The sequence below is a fragment of the Coregonus clupeaformis genome, chromosome 7, assembly GCF_020615455.1.
Source record: "Coregonus clupeaformis isolate EN_2021a chromosome 7, ASM2061545v1, whole genome shotgun sequence".
NCBI lineage: Eukaryota > Metazoa > Chordata > Actinopteri > Salmoniformes > Salmonidae > Coregonus > Coregonus clupeaformis.
The window spans coordinates 15,509,779-15,526,664 of record NC_059198.1 but is presented as its reverse complement, the minus strand read 5'-3'; the positions used below and the strand labels follow the sequence as shown (position 1 = coordinate 15,526,664).

The window sequence follows — 16,886 nt, the reverse complement described above, 5'->3', positions numbered from 1 at the left end:
ACAATCTCGGCTGTGGTCAGAGACAGCCACTAAACAATCTCTGCAGTGGTCAGACAGTAGAGATAGCCACTAAACAATCTCTGCTGTGGTCAGACAGCCACTAAACAATCTCTGCAGTGGTCAGAGACAGTAGAGATAGCCACTAAACAATCTCTGCAGTGGTAAGAGACAGTAGATATAGCCACTAAACAATCTCTGCTGTGGTCAGAGACAGCCACTAAACAATCTCTGCAGTGGTCAGACAGTAGAGATAGCCACTAAACAATCTCTGCAGTGGTCAGAGACAGTAGAGATAGCCACTAAACAATCTCTGCTGTGGTCAGACAGCCACTAAACAATCTCTGCAGTGGTCAGAGACAGTAGAGATAGCCACTAAACAATCTCTGCTGTGGTCAGAGACAGTAGAGATAGCCACTAAACAATTTCTGCAGTGGTCAGAGACCGTAGAGATAGCCACTAAACAATCTCTGCTGTGGTCAGAGACAGTAGAGATAGCCACTAAACAATCTCTGCTGTGGTCAGAGACAGTAGAGATAGCCACTAAACAATCTCTGCAGTGGTCAGAGACAGTAGAGATAGCCACTAAACAATCTCTGCAGTGGTCAGAGACAGTAGAGATAGCCACTAAACAATCTCTTCTGTGGTCAGAGACAGTAGAGATAGCCACTAAACAATCTCTGCAGTGGTAAGAGACAGTAGATATAGCCACTAAACAATCTCTGCTGTGGTCAGAGACAGCCACTAAACAATATCTGCTGTGGTCAGAGACAGTAGAGATAGCCACTAAACAATCTCTGCAGTGGTCAGAGACAGTAGAGACAGCCACTAAACAATCTCTGCTGTGGTCAGAGACAGTAGATATAGCCACTAAACAATCTCTGCTGTGGTCAGAGACAGTAGAGATAGCCACTAAACAATCTCTGCTGTGGTCAGAGACAGCCACTAAACAATCTCTGCTGTGGTCAGAGACAGTAGAGATAGCCACTAAACAATCTCTGCTGTGGTCAGAGACAGTAGAGATAGCCACTAAACAATCTCTGCAGTGGTAAGAGACAGTAGATATAGCCACTAAACAATCTCTGCTGTGGTCAGAGACAGCCACTAAACAATCTCTGCTGTGGTAAGAGACAGTAGAGATAGCCACTAAACAATCTCTGCTGTGGTCTCTCTGAATAAAGCACAATCACAGACTGAAGTGAAGATGAGAGGAATTATACTGTTCAGTCTTCTGGGTGTTGTCCTGGCTCTGCCTAAACCTCAACAACAAGAACTAGACAGCTGGTAAGAAATAATTGTCTTTGAGTGAATACTAATATAGGCTGAAAGGACTGCTAGGTTAAAATGTTTTGAATAAATTCTCATACATGAATCCTCTGAGATCATTTTGATTAAACAAACTCAGAGACAAACAGACAAAAAAATCGAATGGTATAAGTTCCAAATGGTATTTTTGTTGTTCCATCAAGATACTTCAGTAAAGATCATAATGGGTACTGCAAAAATAGAAAAGGCATAAATTATAAATGCTAATTGTGACTGAGATTAGGGAAAGGATAAAGATAATTTTATATCATAGAATGTTCAATGGGTTTGTTAGAGAACAGAACAGTGTATTTTGAGTAATTGGACATTTGCTTTGCCTGGTGTCAATGGCCTTTCTGAAACAGGGTAAACACGCATTTACAGGAATTCATAGCCTACTCTTATATACTGTAAATACAAATCTGTGATTTAAAAGAGTTGATTAACCCCAGTAAAAGCAGCTATGTTTACCCCATGTTTTTGTATTGATTTGCAACTTATTTTGGGGACAAATTGTTCAAATACAAAGACACTGTTAAGAGATGAATGGGCTATTATTAATATTACATTATTTTAGTGGCCAAAAGGTGTCAGGATTCTCCTTGAAAATGAATTTAGAGAACAGAAACAACAAGTGAGTGTACCTACGTATTGTAAACTAAAGGACCTGCCGTTTGTGTTTTTATGGCTGTCATGATGCATATTTCTCTACAGGAGATGTCCCATGGTTTGGTAGACACAGGTACTCAGCCCACTACAGAGCCCACTTCCAGACCCTTTACATACATGGAGAAGACAATCCTATCAGCAGTTGTAAACACTTTTATATCAGCAGTTGTAAATGCTATTCAGAGTTTGGATGAAAATTGCTGTTAACTATTGCTGGTTTGAGTTGGGTCTATCGTTGGAGTGTCGATTAAACCACAGAGATGGAGGTTACAGTTTTAAGGGCTGATGCCCAGTTTATTATTGCAGATGAATTGGATGAAGGTTGAACAGATGAATTGATGGTTAACTTGGAAATAAGGAAAAAACATACATGGCAGTGATTCCATATAAAAGGTCAAACCAAATCCATATAAATCAAATGTAGGCCTACTCTTGAATCTCTGAGAAATGTTCTATAATTGACACATGCCATCTCCAATCAATCAATCAATGTCTGGTTGTATGTGTGCGTTTGGTGAGGGGGTCGCCTAAACCAGGGGAGGCGTAGATCTGCTAATCTTAATGACACAAAGCCTATTATTTGGCAGGGAATATTATTTGTAGATCAGATGAAATAAATTAAAGATGAACTTCACAGGGTGGTGAAAGTGCACGGTGATGAGCTTGATGCTCATTTCCAATAAATATCGTGGGTCTTATTCAGGTGACATGATGATCGATGCTTGACCGCAATTTGACAAATAACAATAGTCTCGCTCTTATCCATAATAATCCCATAATGTAGACTAGCCTACCCGCACAGCCTACTCGCACTGTATCTGCCAGCTGTTTGCTAGAGCGGACGTGCCAAGACCAGAGTACACACATATGCCATTTAAAGCGAACGTTTTTGAGACAAAACTATCGGTAAAGTTGAAAATGTGATGGAAACACATTGAAATTCAGATTTTTATTTTGTGTACACTACGTCATCACGCACAGATGTTGATTGTTTATTAAGTGTGAGTAAAATGGAATACATATTGTAGGCTACACATGGGTTATTGTAGGGGATTTCTATGCTTGCAATTTTAGAGGCGTTATCTGTGTTAGGGAAACCAACCCTTAATGAGCAAGTACCCCAGACACCAGTCCTGGGGTCAATATCAAGTGCATTTGACTGCTTGGCATATAGTTTACCCAGTAATTTATGTGAAATGATGTACATGTATAGTCTAATCCTCTTCTATACAGTTTATTTTGCTTACTGACAAAATAAACAAAGGTTGAGAATTAAAGAAATAAACTGCAGGCTGTAGTGATGCTGACATGCAATCAATTACCATACAGTAAGAATCTTTGTGAACTCCATTTAATCACATCTGTTACATTTCCATGTTGCACAATCACAAATAATAATGAGGAAGGTACAATGGCATGAAGTAATGGCAAACACCATATGCTGCAAAAAAAACTATGTTCTCATTCCATATTTTGAGAAAACCATCATTTACATTACATTTTAGTCATTTAGCAGACGCTCTTATCCAGAGTGACTTACAGTTAGTGAGTGCATACATTTTATTTTTCATACTGGCCCCCCGTGGGAATTGAACCCACAACCCTGGCGTTGCAAACGCCATGCTCTACCAACTGAGCTACATCACAAAAACACAAAACAAGTCTTGTGAATGTTAGAAAGAGCTTGGGCTGGAATATAATGTCCTTATCAGGATATTAATTCCTTGGACCATGTTGATCATGTTCAGCTTCTAGTAGAAGTGGAATTTCGATAACATCCACTTCATCAGCAATAACAAAGGTGAATGCCATGTCTGCCATTGTCGTGTTTCCTAGAAAAGCAGAAGTTGTCTGACTTGCTGTTGGTGCATATCAGAGAAGGCTCATTGTAATGGCTGGAATGCCATAATGGAACGGAGTCAAACGTGGTTTCATGTTTGATACCTTTCCATTTTTCCATTCCATACATTACAATAGCTCCTCCCACCAGCCTCCACTGGTGCATCTTTACCTCCCCCAATTTTACTTGTTGACTTCTGTCTACTTTCGGTTTACCACTCAAACGCGCCCATTGGGGAGCCACAGGGGTTTTTCCACATTAGCTAAGCATTTGCATCTGATGTAAACTTTGCCAGAGATTTACTTATCGTTTGCATCTGTAGCAGTCTTTGGCTAGGTCCAGGTGTTATGAAACTGATGTTTTGTACAGTTGTGGCTAGATGGAACACAGCTTTCCAACCTTAACCTTATTCTCTTAATCTGCTAAATTAATTATCCTAACCTGCTAAATTAAGTAACTTCTGTCCATAGCTGGTTTAGCTAAAATGTTAGAAGTGTCAAACATCAGTCCCGACAAACCATCAGTACCACATCGGCAGAGCACTGATTTAGGAAACACAATGGCAACACCAAACTCACAGCTGGTGAGGTGAACCCTCAAGAACTAATGAAATGACTTAAGATACAGTTAACGACTTCAATATACAACTGGCAAAAAAAATTTGACATCCTGTATCTAAAGTGTTGTGTGCAATTTATCAGCTTTTAAACTGCAATTACATTTAAGGCTCAACCCAAGATGGTGCTCTGAAAAATAATTTATCAATGTGCATTATTGTGCCTACTTAAATTCAGTACTTACCAGTTGCCAATACTCTTGCAGAATAGTTTCTCAGTGTGGCCTTTCACATGAACATCTAGCCTACCTGTGAAATAAACAGTCACTTTCAGGTTAAGAACTCAGACAAGACACCCATCACAAGGATCACTGTTTATTTTGTCTTAAACTAGTCTTTGATTAACAGTTCTCAGTAGAAATGTTCACTACTTCCACCCACAATGTTTAGGCAGGGGTCCACAGGATGCTTTATGTGCTACAGTGCCCTCCACAACTCTGGCCATCCATTCGCAAATTCTAAGTTCCATTATATTTCGAATGGCTTCGACAGAAATGTGTGAACAACTCCAGCTCTTCTTAGTTCTAACCCTCTGTTCAACCTAAGGAAATGCAAACACGGTTATTCTAATCTAAACCACCTGACCTTTATTTTTTATCTGCATCGGTTCATGAGGAGACAGTGGTCAGGTGGTTTGGAGCCCAAGCAGAAAGATAGCAGGCACTGACTGAAGCTCTCCAGGACCAGGGTTACATGTCACAGACCTGCTCAACAAACATTTCAATAAGTACGGAAACAATACATCTCATATTTGGAGAAGGAGCTTTGAGGGCAACTATCTCTATGGGGAGGATGGCGAAAGATGGGTGAATTCCATGCTGCAGAATAGGGTAAACTTGAATGTCTTGGACCGAAGCAATTCTATTAATATAGGAGAAAGCAAACAGATATGTAATCAAAATGGACAGCAGTATGACAGGCCATACTTACTGTGGTCAATTACAGGCATTGGGTACAGAAGAGTCATTTTTGGGATGTTGTAGCTAGTATATCTCTTTGCACCTGTAACAATATGTCAGTCTATTTTTCCCATGTTCCACCTCTACACAATGGTGTAAGTTCATGAACACTGTGGTGGAAACACAGCCCTCAAAGTAAAACAAAGGACAAAACCCAGGACCGAATCCTCAGAATCCTGTAAAAAGTCAAAACATCTACCAAAGGAATGACTTCAGATTAGAAAGGAGGAGCTTTAATAATGGTTTGCCAATGTTAATAATCAAATTTTAAAAAATAAATGGGAGCAAGTCAAACGGTGGATATGAAGGACAGTTAGTCAGTATAATCTTCTGACAAACTACAACTCAGCACTACATTCTTGAACAGGGAAGGAGGTTGGTTGCTCTTTAAGTGGCGAGATCCAGGAGGCAGGCAACAGCCCATGAGACAACGAGCAAGTTTCTCTTCAGAGGACGAAGCAGTTTCCCTCTCTTGCTCTTTACAGTAAGGCCACTTTTAAATAGTCATTCTAAATGAGGACCATAACTTCTCTCCTGTGTCCACAGATCTTTGCAGGAGTCCCATTCTTGAGGAAAACAAATCTTCAAGTTTCTAAGTGAAAGAGCCTGGTGGTCTTCTCTTCTGCAGGGCTGGTGTTTGCCCCACTCACCACCAAGAGCCAAAGCCCGCTCAACATGGTCACCACAGCTATGCGACTGAGGTAGTCTCCCCTCACGTGCCCTAATCATAACTCAAACACACCCCAACCATGTGCAGTTCGGGTTATAACGATCTCGCAAAAAATATATCTATCCTCAACAGTTCGTAAATTCAACTCGCACAATTTTGTGTCTTCGATCCTCTGTGGCTTTATCATCAAAGCAAGTTGAAGTCCAGAGAAGTTGCACCATACAACTGCTGCTCTTAAAACAATCCAAAAAAACAACCGTACGTTGCCGTTTGCTATTGTTGATGCTGCAGTGTCGTTCATATGGGTGTATCATATAGATTAGATTTTTTTTTGTTTCAGTTAATCACTTGCCACAGCCCTTTTGGATGTAGTCCTTCAGTTTTGCCAACCAAGTGCTTTGTGTACGTACTGCATATAATGCATGTAGATGTAAAGTGTGTGTCAGTGTATATGGTTCACTGTGTGAGGTGTATGGGAGTGTGTTTGTATGTATTGTACTGGGTGTGAGGGAGAGAAGGTCCAGTGTGGTGGTGGCAGCAGCGCCAGCATTCATTTTCAGGACTGCGCTGTAGTTAGGTACACACAGCTGTAGTTCAGCTCCCTCTGGCGGCTGGGCAAGACCACGTTGGATGGGCGGGGGGAGGGGAGGGGGGTTGGGGTGTGCTACTTGTCCCCCAAGATGGCATACTGGTTACCAAGCTCCAACTGCTGCAGGGAAGCCCCACTGCCTCCTTCCTCTCGGCCACGGTTCTTGTGCTTCACCACCTCAAAGGTCTTCTCCATCTCCCTGTCCCTGAAACCCAAGCATTGGATATATTAATTAAACAAACTTTAAGACGTTTCTACACTCTGTATGTGTGCCCACCTACGCATGTTTGTAAGATGAGTGATATTTAGAGGTGCACTGACCTGCGCGTCTCAACATGCTTGGAGCCAGCCCCGAGTGAGGGGAACTGTGTGTCGCTGAAGATCTCAGGGGGCCCCTGGTTGGGGCCACGCTTGGTGGTGGTCAGTCGGGCCCCTGGGGGGCGGTACACCCCAGAAGGCTTGGACTCAGGCACCTCTTCCACCTCTGTAGAGACGAGAGCAGAGAACCAGTCAGTAAAAACAGGGGCAAGGCTCATTATTTATCCACATGAATTGCCAAAACTATAGGGTCTATATGGGAGTAACACTTTTTAATACTACAATGAAGAGTGTGGAATTGATGCGGAGAAAGGTATACCCACCAACAGGGGCAGCGGCAGGGGGCTGGGCACCAGACTTGTTCCAGGGCCCAGACATTTTGTCTCCACTGACCAGGATGATCTCTCCATCTTCACCGACCTCCTCCTCATACTCCTCTTCCTCCTTCTCATCACTGCCACAACCGCCAGAGATAACACAGTCAACAAAAATGTGCAACTAGTACAGATGTTTAACATGTCATTAGGCTACTGTTTTCTGCCCACTGAATGAATGCGACCTTCCCCCCAATGTTCAGCCTTACCTTATCTGCAGAGCCTGCAGTCTGAGTCCGCTGTAGTCCACCTCCTTCGCCTCAAACTCCTTCCACTCCTCGTCCTCCTGCAGACAGAGCACAGCTCATCAGTTCCACAACCCACTGACTGATGGTTTAGCAATCCAAAGGTGTGTTCGTAAATTCAATCTGGAGTGCCAGAGTGCGCTCAGGGCGTTCGTAAATTCAGAGCGTTGTCAGATTGTCCGTTTGTAAATTCTCGGAGCATTCAGAGCGCACACTGGACGCTCTGGCTGAGGAGTAGGGTTGATCCGAGCGTTATGACCTCACAAAACGGCAGTCAAGCACCCATGCTAACTGACTAACGTTGGCTAGCTACTTCCAGACACAAATGAGAGAACACTTCACTCTGACCATTTTACTCGAACTTGCAGAGCTGGTTAGGCTGTTTTCACGTTATCCAGAGCGTTGGTGACTAACTGTGCTGCTGGCAACAATTTAACAACTTTTTTTTTTGCCGACACCGGCCATATTCAATGGGTGTTGAGCCTTCTTAAATTCATCAGTTATTCTGCGCTCCGACACACTCCGACGAGATAGCTCTGAAATCGGAGTAGATGGCCAGAATGAATTTTCGAACGCACCCCAAGGCTTCATACATTTGTGTCGTCATCATATCAATCTCAATTGATCATGCAAACTTGGCCATCAAAAGTAAAGTTTGTCAAGGGTACAAATAAAATAGAAACTAGGATCTGGATACAGGCCACGCCCTAACTTGAGATAGTCTCAAAGCATCACAACACCCCTGGAAAATGTGTCATAACCTCAGAGAACCACGTTATCTGCTTAAAATGCTAGCTACTAGTAACGTTATCACCAGTAGGTTCTACTCTTTCTGTGCATCATTTGTCTACACAAATGGTTCTACGTTTAACAGCTGGAGTCCAGTCTCCATTTCCCAGGACCAACCATCTGAACCCTCAGACGAATATTGTAGGCCTAAGCATCTAGTGATTGAGGCCAAATAGCTAGTACATTATTCGTCTTCCAAATTGACAGATGGGACTAAATTAATCAGTTAGCAAGCTAGTTATATTTACATTCCTCATGACGCATGTTACTACAATGCTGGCTGTATTTACCAATAATATTCAAATTCGTCACGAGGCATGTTAGTTTTCACTTGTCGAAAACATGCTAGCCACACTAACGTTAACTATCGTTGATCAATCGAGAAAGCTGACAGTGGCGCGGCCTAAAGTAATCGAGAAACGACTGCTCACCGTCTGGAATACATCGTGAGTGTGCAGTCTAACTAGCTAACGTTAGCTAGCGAACTCAATTATTGGATTGCTGTTTTAAGTAGCGAACTAGTTGGCTAGGTAGCTAACTAAAACGTACATATCGCTCCATAAGTCGTGTGTGAGGCCGGTGTAATAACTAGCCAGCCATTGTGAATTACCAAACAGCCATGAGTCATCACCGTTATGAGGCAAACTAGCTAGCAACAGATTGACTTGGCTAGTAGTAGCAAGTAGCTTGCTGGCTAACTAGTACTAGCGCGACGCTAGCTAACGTTACCTTCTCCGGCTGCGCATCTTGATTTTCGTTTTTCGTGCCCGACTTCTCCTTTTCCTTCTTGTTCTTTTTCAAGACAATTGGTGTGGGCCCAGCTGGGGCTTCCTTTCCCTTGCCTCCCTTTTCTTTCTTCTTCTTTTTATCCCTCTTGGCAAAGAAATCATCCAGGCTCTTCTCCGGCGCAGCACCACCAGTCTCTACATCCGCCATTTTCTTTCAGAAACAAACGCTATGCAAGGACAAACGTAAATTTCACAACGTCTCTATAAATCAGTTGAAGGGGAGGGATTAAATTCTTATTCGACCAGAGCAATCAAACAATTTCCCTTCTAGCGTGAAAAAGAAAATGTAGCTACTGTCTGACCGCCTGTCTTTCAATGTGCCACATTACCAATCTTTGGGGCTGCGCTCGCTCACTGCTATTTGACAGGCTAACCGGATGTACAGCCAATGCATACTTTCCAAGATGCCCCGGATGAACATGAACATAAATATAATGGACATGCTGAAGAACCAATTAACTGCAAATAAAAAAAACTTTAACCAATGAAATTGCATGTCTTTTTTTAATCATCCTATCACAGTAGCCTGGTAGTAATCTGATACCACACCATGAGGTCCACTGTAGTAGTGTGGTCCTCACTGATCAATTGATTGTATTGATCATTGACCAGTTGATAATGGAACCAGAGAGCAGCACTTAAACAAATCTTTATTTTATTAATAAGTTTACTTGTTTTCTCAAAGCCAGCATTCCAAGTCTTTACAGTACAAGCATTGTGGTACCCTGGATGCGACCTTCGATGAAAACGTACTTATTCCTGCTCTCCGTTCAATGATAGTCTTCACTTAGAAATATATTGTGTTCTTTCCACAGGCGGGATGCCACCGTGTGAAACTATGGGCTTAGCATGGGACTGGGCTGCCCATAGAGCAGCTTTCCTGTATTAGGCCTACTATTGGGCTGGGGCCCACCAGTATATTTTGTGTAAAGGGCCTACATGGGGCCCTCACATCATAGGGTAGTTGAAACTTCTTACATAATAGTCAAACAATGACAACAAATGACATTGAATATTACGATATTTATTAGTGATAGAAGAAAGCGGTAGCTCATCAATGCACCCCAAGTAGTGAAGCTCTCTAGATAAGCATTAGCAAAGTGTAGGCTTTATCCAATGACAGTGAGGCCATGTATATAATGGCCACTAGCCAGATCCAGCAGAGATGAACAGAGAACATTCTAGTCAATGGTTTAGCTGGGGTCAGCAAGGCACTGACACATTGCTTTGTCCCACAGGTTTAATGTACATCTGTCTTGTTACCCATCTGTCTGCAGCAAGTGGTAATGATTCTTCTCCCATTTTTTAGTTCATGGACAATTAAAATTAAGATAGCCTTGTGTAGCGTAGAAGGTTGATCAAATAAAATACAAATTGGGAGTGGCACAATTTCTCAGGAGTACTATGCAGTTAATATGCAACTATAACAGTTGTCATCACAGTCTTCATGGATGAGTGAAATAAGTAAAATAGATGAATGGTCAGTAAGACATGTTCAAAGCTTTTCTCTTTTATTGCTCAGCAGTAAAAATTACAGTGTATGTTACAATACAAAAAATACATGACATTGGACACAAGATACTGCCTCTCCTCTCCATTTAGCAAAATACCCATTCTCTGGTATGGCACCACATGCCCGTTGCAGCGACACTGAGTATACAAAACATTAAGAACACCTGCTCTTTCCGTAACATAGACTGGCCAGGTGTATCCAGGTGAAAGCTATGATCCCTTATTGATGTCACTTGTTAAATCTACTTAAATCAGTGTAGATGAAGGGGAAGAGACAGGTTAAATAATGATTTTTAAGCCTTGAGACAATTGAGACATGGATTGTGTATGTGTGTCATTCAGAGGGTGAATGGGCAGGACAAAAAATGTAAGTGCCTTTGAACGGGGTTTGGTAGTAGGGGCCAGGCACACCGGTTTGTGTCAAGAACTGCAACGCTGGTGGGTTTATCCACACTCAACAGTTTCCCGTGTGTATCAAGAATGGTCCACCACCCAGACAACATCCAGCCAACTTGACACAACTGTGGGAAGCATTGGAATCAACATGGGCCAGCATCCCTGTGGAACACTTTCGACACCTTGTAGAGTCCATGCCCCGACGAATTGAGGCTGTTCTGAGGGCAAAGGGGGGGCAACGCTCAATATTAGGAAGGTGTTCCTAATGTTTGGTATACTCAGTGTACATCCAGTAGATTGATAACATATTCAACAAAATGATAATTCAACAAAATCTTCAAACATAGGGTAGTATGATTTAAAAGATCAGCGTTTCACAATGTGACAAGCAGAGGCAGTAACAGAGGCAGCATTTAGCAACTAGCAAAAGTAAAGCATGATACACTGAAATTGATTTGATAATGAAACAAAATATGTATGTTTGATTCAACTCTGCCACTGTATGTGCTCACAGTAAATATTCAGGATAAAATTTTATCTCAGTATTTTCATTGGTCATGATTTCTACGGCATTTTTTTATTTTTACATCCAGCAATTAAATCAAATATCATTCAATATCTGTACATTACAGTAATAAACACAATTTACTCTCATGGACAAATACTGTACTTATGGAGGGAGATTATGATATGTTTGGTCTCAAAATATTAAGGTTAGAGAGGGCTAACGTTAAACAAACCTCATTGAGTGCCAAAACCAGAACCCACTCCATAACACAAATCCATACAGACAAACAGACAGAGAGAGACACACAGACAGACAGACAGGCACACACACACTCCATACATGGCCACACACACGTCACACAGTCACAGTCACACCCAAACACACACACACACACACACAGCTTGACAAAGGGAGTTAAGACATGTTCGTGGTCCCTCTACAGAGAGGCTGGTGACACGCGAGGGGGAAAGTCCATTTGGTCTATTCACAACACTATACCCTTTGGGCACTCTCTACTAAAACCTGGCCTCACAAACCTTGCCCTAAACCTCCATATCCCCTCAAGTACGTAGGTACAGAATTCAAGTTCAACAGGCTTTTCAGTAAGTATTTTGGGTTTGATTTTTAAGAAAATGAAACATAACGTTCTTACAGAATATATCTTCTCTAAAGCAGAATTCAAGTGGCCACGTCCATAAAGCAACTGTAACAAAACGCAAATCACACATACTCCGTAGATTATAAAGACATAAAAACCATTATCACAATTAAGCTTTTGTAGAAAATGTACATCAGAAAAATATGCGGGCACACCCTCATAGTAAATAGTGTCTGTTTTTAACTCTTCTCTTAGTCTTGTTTATGTATTCATAATATACAGTATAAAGTGGGAGTCTTTGAAGTTAACCACATGTATAAAAATGACAACGACAGGGAGAAAAGGGAGAAAGCCATGGCGGGGGACATTTATTTTGAAAGTCTGACTTTTATCTTTGACAGTCTTGTACTGGTGGTATCAGGACATGGCCATCAGACCAGCATTTGTCCGCTTTAGATGTCGCAGGCCTTCTCTCTGTTGATGAACAGGGTCTCCTGGCAGAAAGGGTTAACCAGCACCACCCCGCTGTCGCTGTAGTCTCCATTAGGGGGTAGGCACGTCTCCTGCTCCTGAAACACACACACAAACACACAAACACACACACACACGCACGCACGCACGCACGCACGCACACACACACACAACACACAACAGCTAGTGAGATTCAGGACAGCGTGTTTAGGAGACACGGCAGGTAGCTTAGTGGTTAAGAGCGTTGTGCCAGTAACCGAAAGGTCGCTGGTTCTAATCCCCGAGCCGACTAGGTGAAAAACCTGTCGATGTGCCCTTGAGCAAGGCACTTAACCCTAATTGCTCCTGTAAGTCGCTCTGGATAAGAGCGTCTGCTAAATGACCAATTTATTTTATTTTATTTATTTAGGAGACACAAACAATTCTCTGGGCTATGTAGTAGAAAGATGAGGACAAAAGATGGCTGACTGATTAAGCTAGCAGAAAGAACACAGAGAGATAAAAATAGAGGGAAGAGGGAGAGGAGTTGAACAGGCTCCACAACTGAGAAAATAAGTAAAGAAGGGAAGGGGAGGGGTGACTCAGCAGAATACATCAACACAGCAGAGGGAGAGAGAGAGAGAGAGAGAGAGAGAGAGAGAGAGAGAGAGAGGAGAGGAGAGGGGGGGAGAGCGACAGAGGAGAGTTAGGAGAGGGAGGGAGAGGGAGAGGGTGAGAGAGGAGATGGGGAGAGAGACAGAGGAGAGTTAGGAGAGGGAGGGAGAGGGTGAGAGAGGAAAGGGGGAGAGAGACAGAGGAGAGTTAAGAGAGGGAGGGAGAGAGAGAGAGAAATGGTGGCAGTGACTCAGCTAAAAGACAGAACAGGGGGTGGGGGAGGGGGAGAAAAAGCAGAAAAAAACAGAGTGATTCAGAAGAACGAGCCCTACAGAAAGAGAGGGGACGGGAATAGGTACATTCTAGCTGGCAATATCCCAAACCCTAACATAAACACAACACTGTATATAGTACTTGAACTATTGTATGGAAGATACACTAGGTTGCACTGGAAAAAGGCTATTCAGCAAAAATAAGCGATAGATATTGACTGTAACAGCCATATAGATAAATCATTTCACGATTCATCTCTATTGTAACAGCATCAGTAAAGCTAGAGGCACTTTAGGGGAATTATAAGGAAAGAGAAAGATGGAGGGAGGGAGGGATGAGGCAGCGCTAGAGTGGGATGAATAAAATAGAGACGCAACACAACACCTGTGTGTCACCACGAACATCCTAAACATGTTCCAATCTCGGCATCCCCCTCCTGCACCACCAGAGGAGGGATTGATGGAGAGAGAGAGCGATGGAGTGAGCAAAAAGAGAGGACAAATCAGAAATAGAGGTGTGGTCAGTATGCAGATGAGAAATGATGTGGAGAGCCGATGAGACATGCTGATTTCATAGCAACAAAAATATGTCAGTAGAGCGAATTGAAATGCGATGGACTACACCAGGGATGGGCAACTTTGATGGGGGCCACAAAAAATCATCACGAGGGGCCGCAGTGACTTGCGGGTCTGCAACCCACATCCATACCCACACATACAGTGGGGGAAAAAAGTATTTAGTCAGCCACCAATTGTGCAAGTTCTCCCACTTAAAAAGATGACAGAGGCCTGTAATTTTCATCATAGGTACATGTCAACTATGACAGACAAAATGAGAAAAAAAATCCAGAAAATCACATTGTAGGATTTTTTATGAATTTATTTGCAAATTATGGTGGAAAATAAGTATTTGGTCAATAACAAAAGTTTCTCAATACTTTGTTATATACCCTTTGTTGGCAATGACACAGGTCAAACGTTTTCTGTAAGTCTTCACAAGGTTTTCACACACTGTTGCTGGTATTTTGGCCCATTCCTCCATGCATATCTCCTCTAGAGCAGTGATGTTTTGGGGCTGTCGCTGGGCAACACGGACTTTCAACTCCCTCCAAAGATTTTCTATGGGGTTGAGATCTGGAGACTGGCTAGGCCACTCCAGGACCTTGAAATGCTTCTTACGAAGCCACTCCTTCGTTGCCCGGGCGGTGTGTTTGGGATCATTGTCATGCTGAAAGACCCAGCCACGTTTCATCTTCAATGCCCTTGCTGATGGAAGGAGGTTTCACTCAAAATCTCACGATACATGGCCCCATTCATTCTTTCCTTTACACGGATCAGTCGTCCTGGTCCCTTTGCAGAAAAACAGCCCCAAAGCATGATGTTTCCACCCCCATGCTTCACAGTAGGTATGGTGTTCTTTGTATGCAACTCAGCATTCTTTGTCCTCCAAACACGACGAGTTGAGTTTTTACCAAAAAGTTCTATTTTGGTTTCATTTGACCATATGACATTCTCCCAATCCTCTTCTGGATCATCCAAATGCACTCTAGCAAACTTCAGACGGGCCTGGACATGTACTGGCTTAAGCAGGGGGACACGTCTTGCACTGCAGGATTTGAGTCCCTGGCGGCGTAGTGTGTTACTGATGGTAGGCTTTGTTACTTTGGTCCCAGCTCTCTGCAGGTCATTCACTAGGTCCCCCCGTGTGGTTCTGGGATTTTTGCTCACCGTTCTTGTGATCATTTTGACCCCACGGGGTGAGATCTTGCGTGGAGCCCCAGATCGAGGGAGATTATCAGTGGTCTTATATGTATTCCATTTCCTAATAATTGCTCCCACAGTTGATTTCTTCAAACCAAGCTGCTTACCTATTGCAGATTCAGTCTTCCCAGCCTGGTGCAGGTCTACAATTTTGTTTCTGGTGTCCTTTGACAGCTCTTTGGTCTTGGCCATAGTGGAGTTTGGAGTGTGACTGTTTGAGGTTGTGGACAGGTGTCTTTTATACTGATAACAAGTTCAAACAGGTGCCATTAATACAGGTAACGAGTGGAGGACAGAGGAGCTTCTTAAAGAAGAAGTTACAGGTCTGTGAGAGCCAGAAATCTTGCTTGTTTGTAGGTGACCAAATACTTATTTTCCACCATAATTTGCAAATAAATTCATAAAAAATCCTACAATGTAATTTTCTGGATTTTTTTTCTTCTCAATTTGTCTGTCATAGTTGACGTGTACCTATGATGAAAATTACAGGCCTCTCTCATCTTTTTAAGTGGGAGAACTTGCACAATTGGTGGCTGACTAAATACTTTTTTCCCCCACTGTACAGTGTTCTGTGGGCCCTAAGCACCACCCACCTCTCTCGCAAAAGATTTTAGAGTTAATTTCCTGCAATTCTAACATTTTGCAGTTTTAAAGCAAGTTTGCTGCAATTCTACACATTTTACCATGCGGCGGAGAGAATATTTTGCAATTATATAACTCATTTCATGCAATTCTACTAATTTTGCCATAGGGTGGAGAGAAATGTTTTTAATATATCTGCGTGAGAGTGACTAACAAAATCAATAGGGACCCCCCGGTCGGTAATTCGACCATGATTACTACAAATTTAGATAGCTGGTCGCTAGACTAACTTACCCCCCACCATTTTTGCTGACATGGGCTCATTGAGTGACTGTCAGTGACCGACATAGCAAGAGAAGAACTGCTAATGCACAACCAAATATTTTAATTGCACCTTGTGCATTCTACTATTCTAACTCTCAGTTGAGACCCCAACTGAGTTCCCCCAAAAAATATTTGATCCATGGGCCTGCAGGCCGCCAGTTGCCCATCCCTGAACTACACAAAGGATAAGCTCGGTCTAAAATTACGCCAAAATGATTAGTTTAAGTTTTGGCTGTACCATTAATCTTACAGCAGAGGGCACTATAGTCCACAAATATAGTCCAATGTAACCAACATGTTGACCTCACATGTACTAAAGTACTCCAGCTACTTGGCAACAACACTGCTTACTGATTTACATGTTTTGTATCATTAGTGAATTCTGAAGAACATCTAGTTGAGGAGCCTAACTGGGGGCTGTAACTTAGTAATAATATTATATACAGGCCCTTCCACACACATTTCTAATTTCCTACAGGAATTCCTCTTTGGGCTTATAATAAGATTGTCAGTCTCATCAGGAATAGATGTACCTCAGCGTTGTCTAGGGACGTGATCTCCCGAGGCAGCTCCACAGCGTGCCTGTTGAAGTAGTCCATGGTGATGGCATTGTTCCAGTAGCTCAGGTTGTTCTCCTGACTTGAAGACTTCTTCTTCCTTCTCATACAGCACACAGTCAGCAGGACAGCTGGAGGGGGAGAGGGTGGGA

The 16,886-nt window shown here is 42.6% G+C and overlaps 2 protein-coding genes across 5 annotated transcripts in view; both read right to left on the bottom strand.

The window, feature by feature from the left end:
- Window positions 1-4,726: 4,726 nt before the first annotated feature.
- On the bottom strand, window positions 4,727-9,550 carry LOC121569917 (protein CDV3 homolog). The gene is made up of 5 exons (XM_041881252.2): window positions 9,101-9,550; window positions 7,547-7,623; window positions 7,287-7,417; window positions 6,967-7,129; window positions 4,727-6,850 (listed from the first exon to the last, which is right to left on the bottom strand). The coding sequence occupies exons 1-5, from the start codon at window positions 9,305-9,307 to the stop codon at window positions 6,721-6,723; spliced, it is 708 nt and encodes a 235-aa protein (XP_041737186.1). The 5' UTR covers window positions 9,308-9,550; the 3' UTR covers window positions 4,727-6,720.
- Window positions 9,551-11,302: 1,752 nt separating this feature from the next.
- The window catches only part of LOC121569918 (transmembrane protein 108-like), a 57,319-nt gene continuing 51,735 nt past the window's right edge, over window positions 11,303-16,886 (bottom strand). For 3 of the 4 annotated variants that reach the window (XM_041881254.2, XM_041881253.2, XM_041881255.2), the window contains 2 exons: window positions 16,711-16,865; window positions 11,303-12,742 (listed from right to left, as the gene is read on the bottom strand). In XM_041881254.2, coding sequence (XP_041737188.2) covers window positions 12,626-12,742; window positions 16,711-16,865 — 272 coding nt within the window. In that variant the 3' untranslated portion in view covers window positions 11,303-12,625. Of the gene's footprint in view, window positions 12,743-13,895; window positions 13,948-16,710; window positions 16,866-16,886 lie in introns of all 4 variants that reach the window. The other variant, XM_045221609.1, reaches the window with a different exon arrangement.

Coding starts and splice junctions, on each gene's coding strand:
- LOC121569917 (XM_041881252.2), bottom strand. CDS start 9,307: ATGGCGGATGTAGAGACTGGTGGTGCTGCGCCGGAGAAGAGCCTGGAT. Junction 7,418..7,546: donor CTGCAGGCTCTGCAGATAAG/GTAAGGCTGAAC, acceptor CGGTTGTGGCAG/TGATGAGAAGGAGGAAGAGG. Junction 7,130..7,286: donor CCCTGCCGCTGCCCCTGTTG/GTGGGTATACCT, acceptor TCGTCTCTACAG/AGGTGGAAGAGGTGCCTGAG.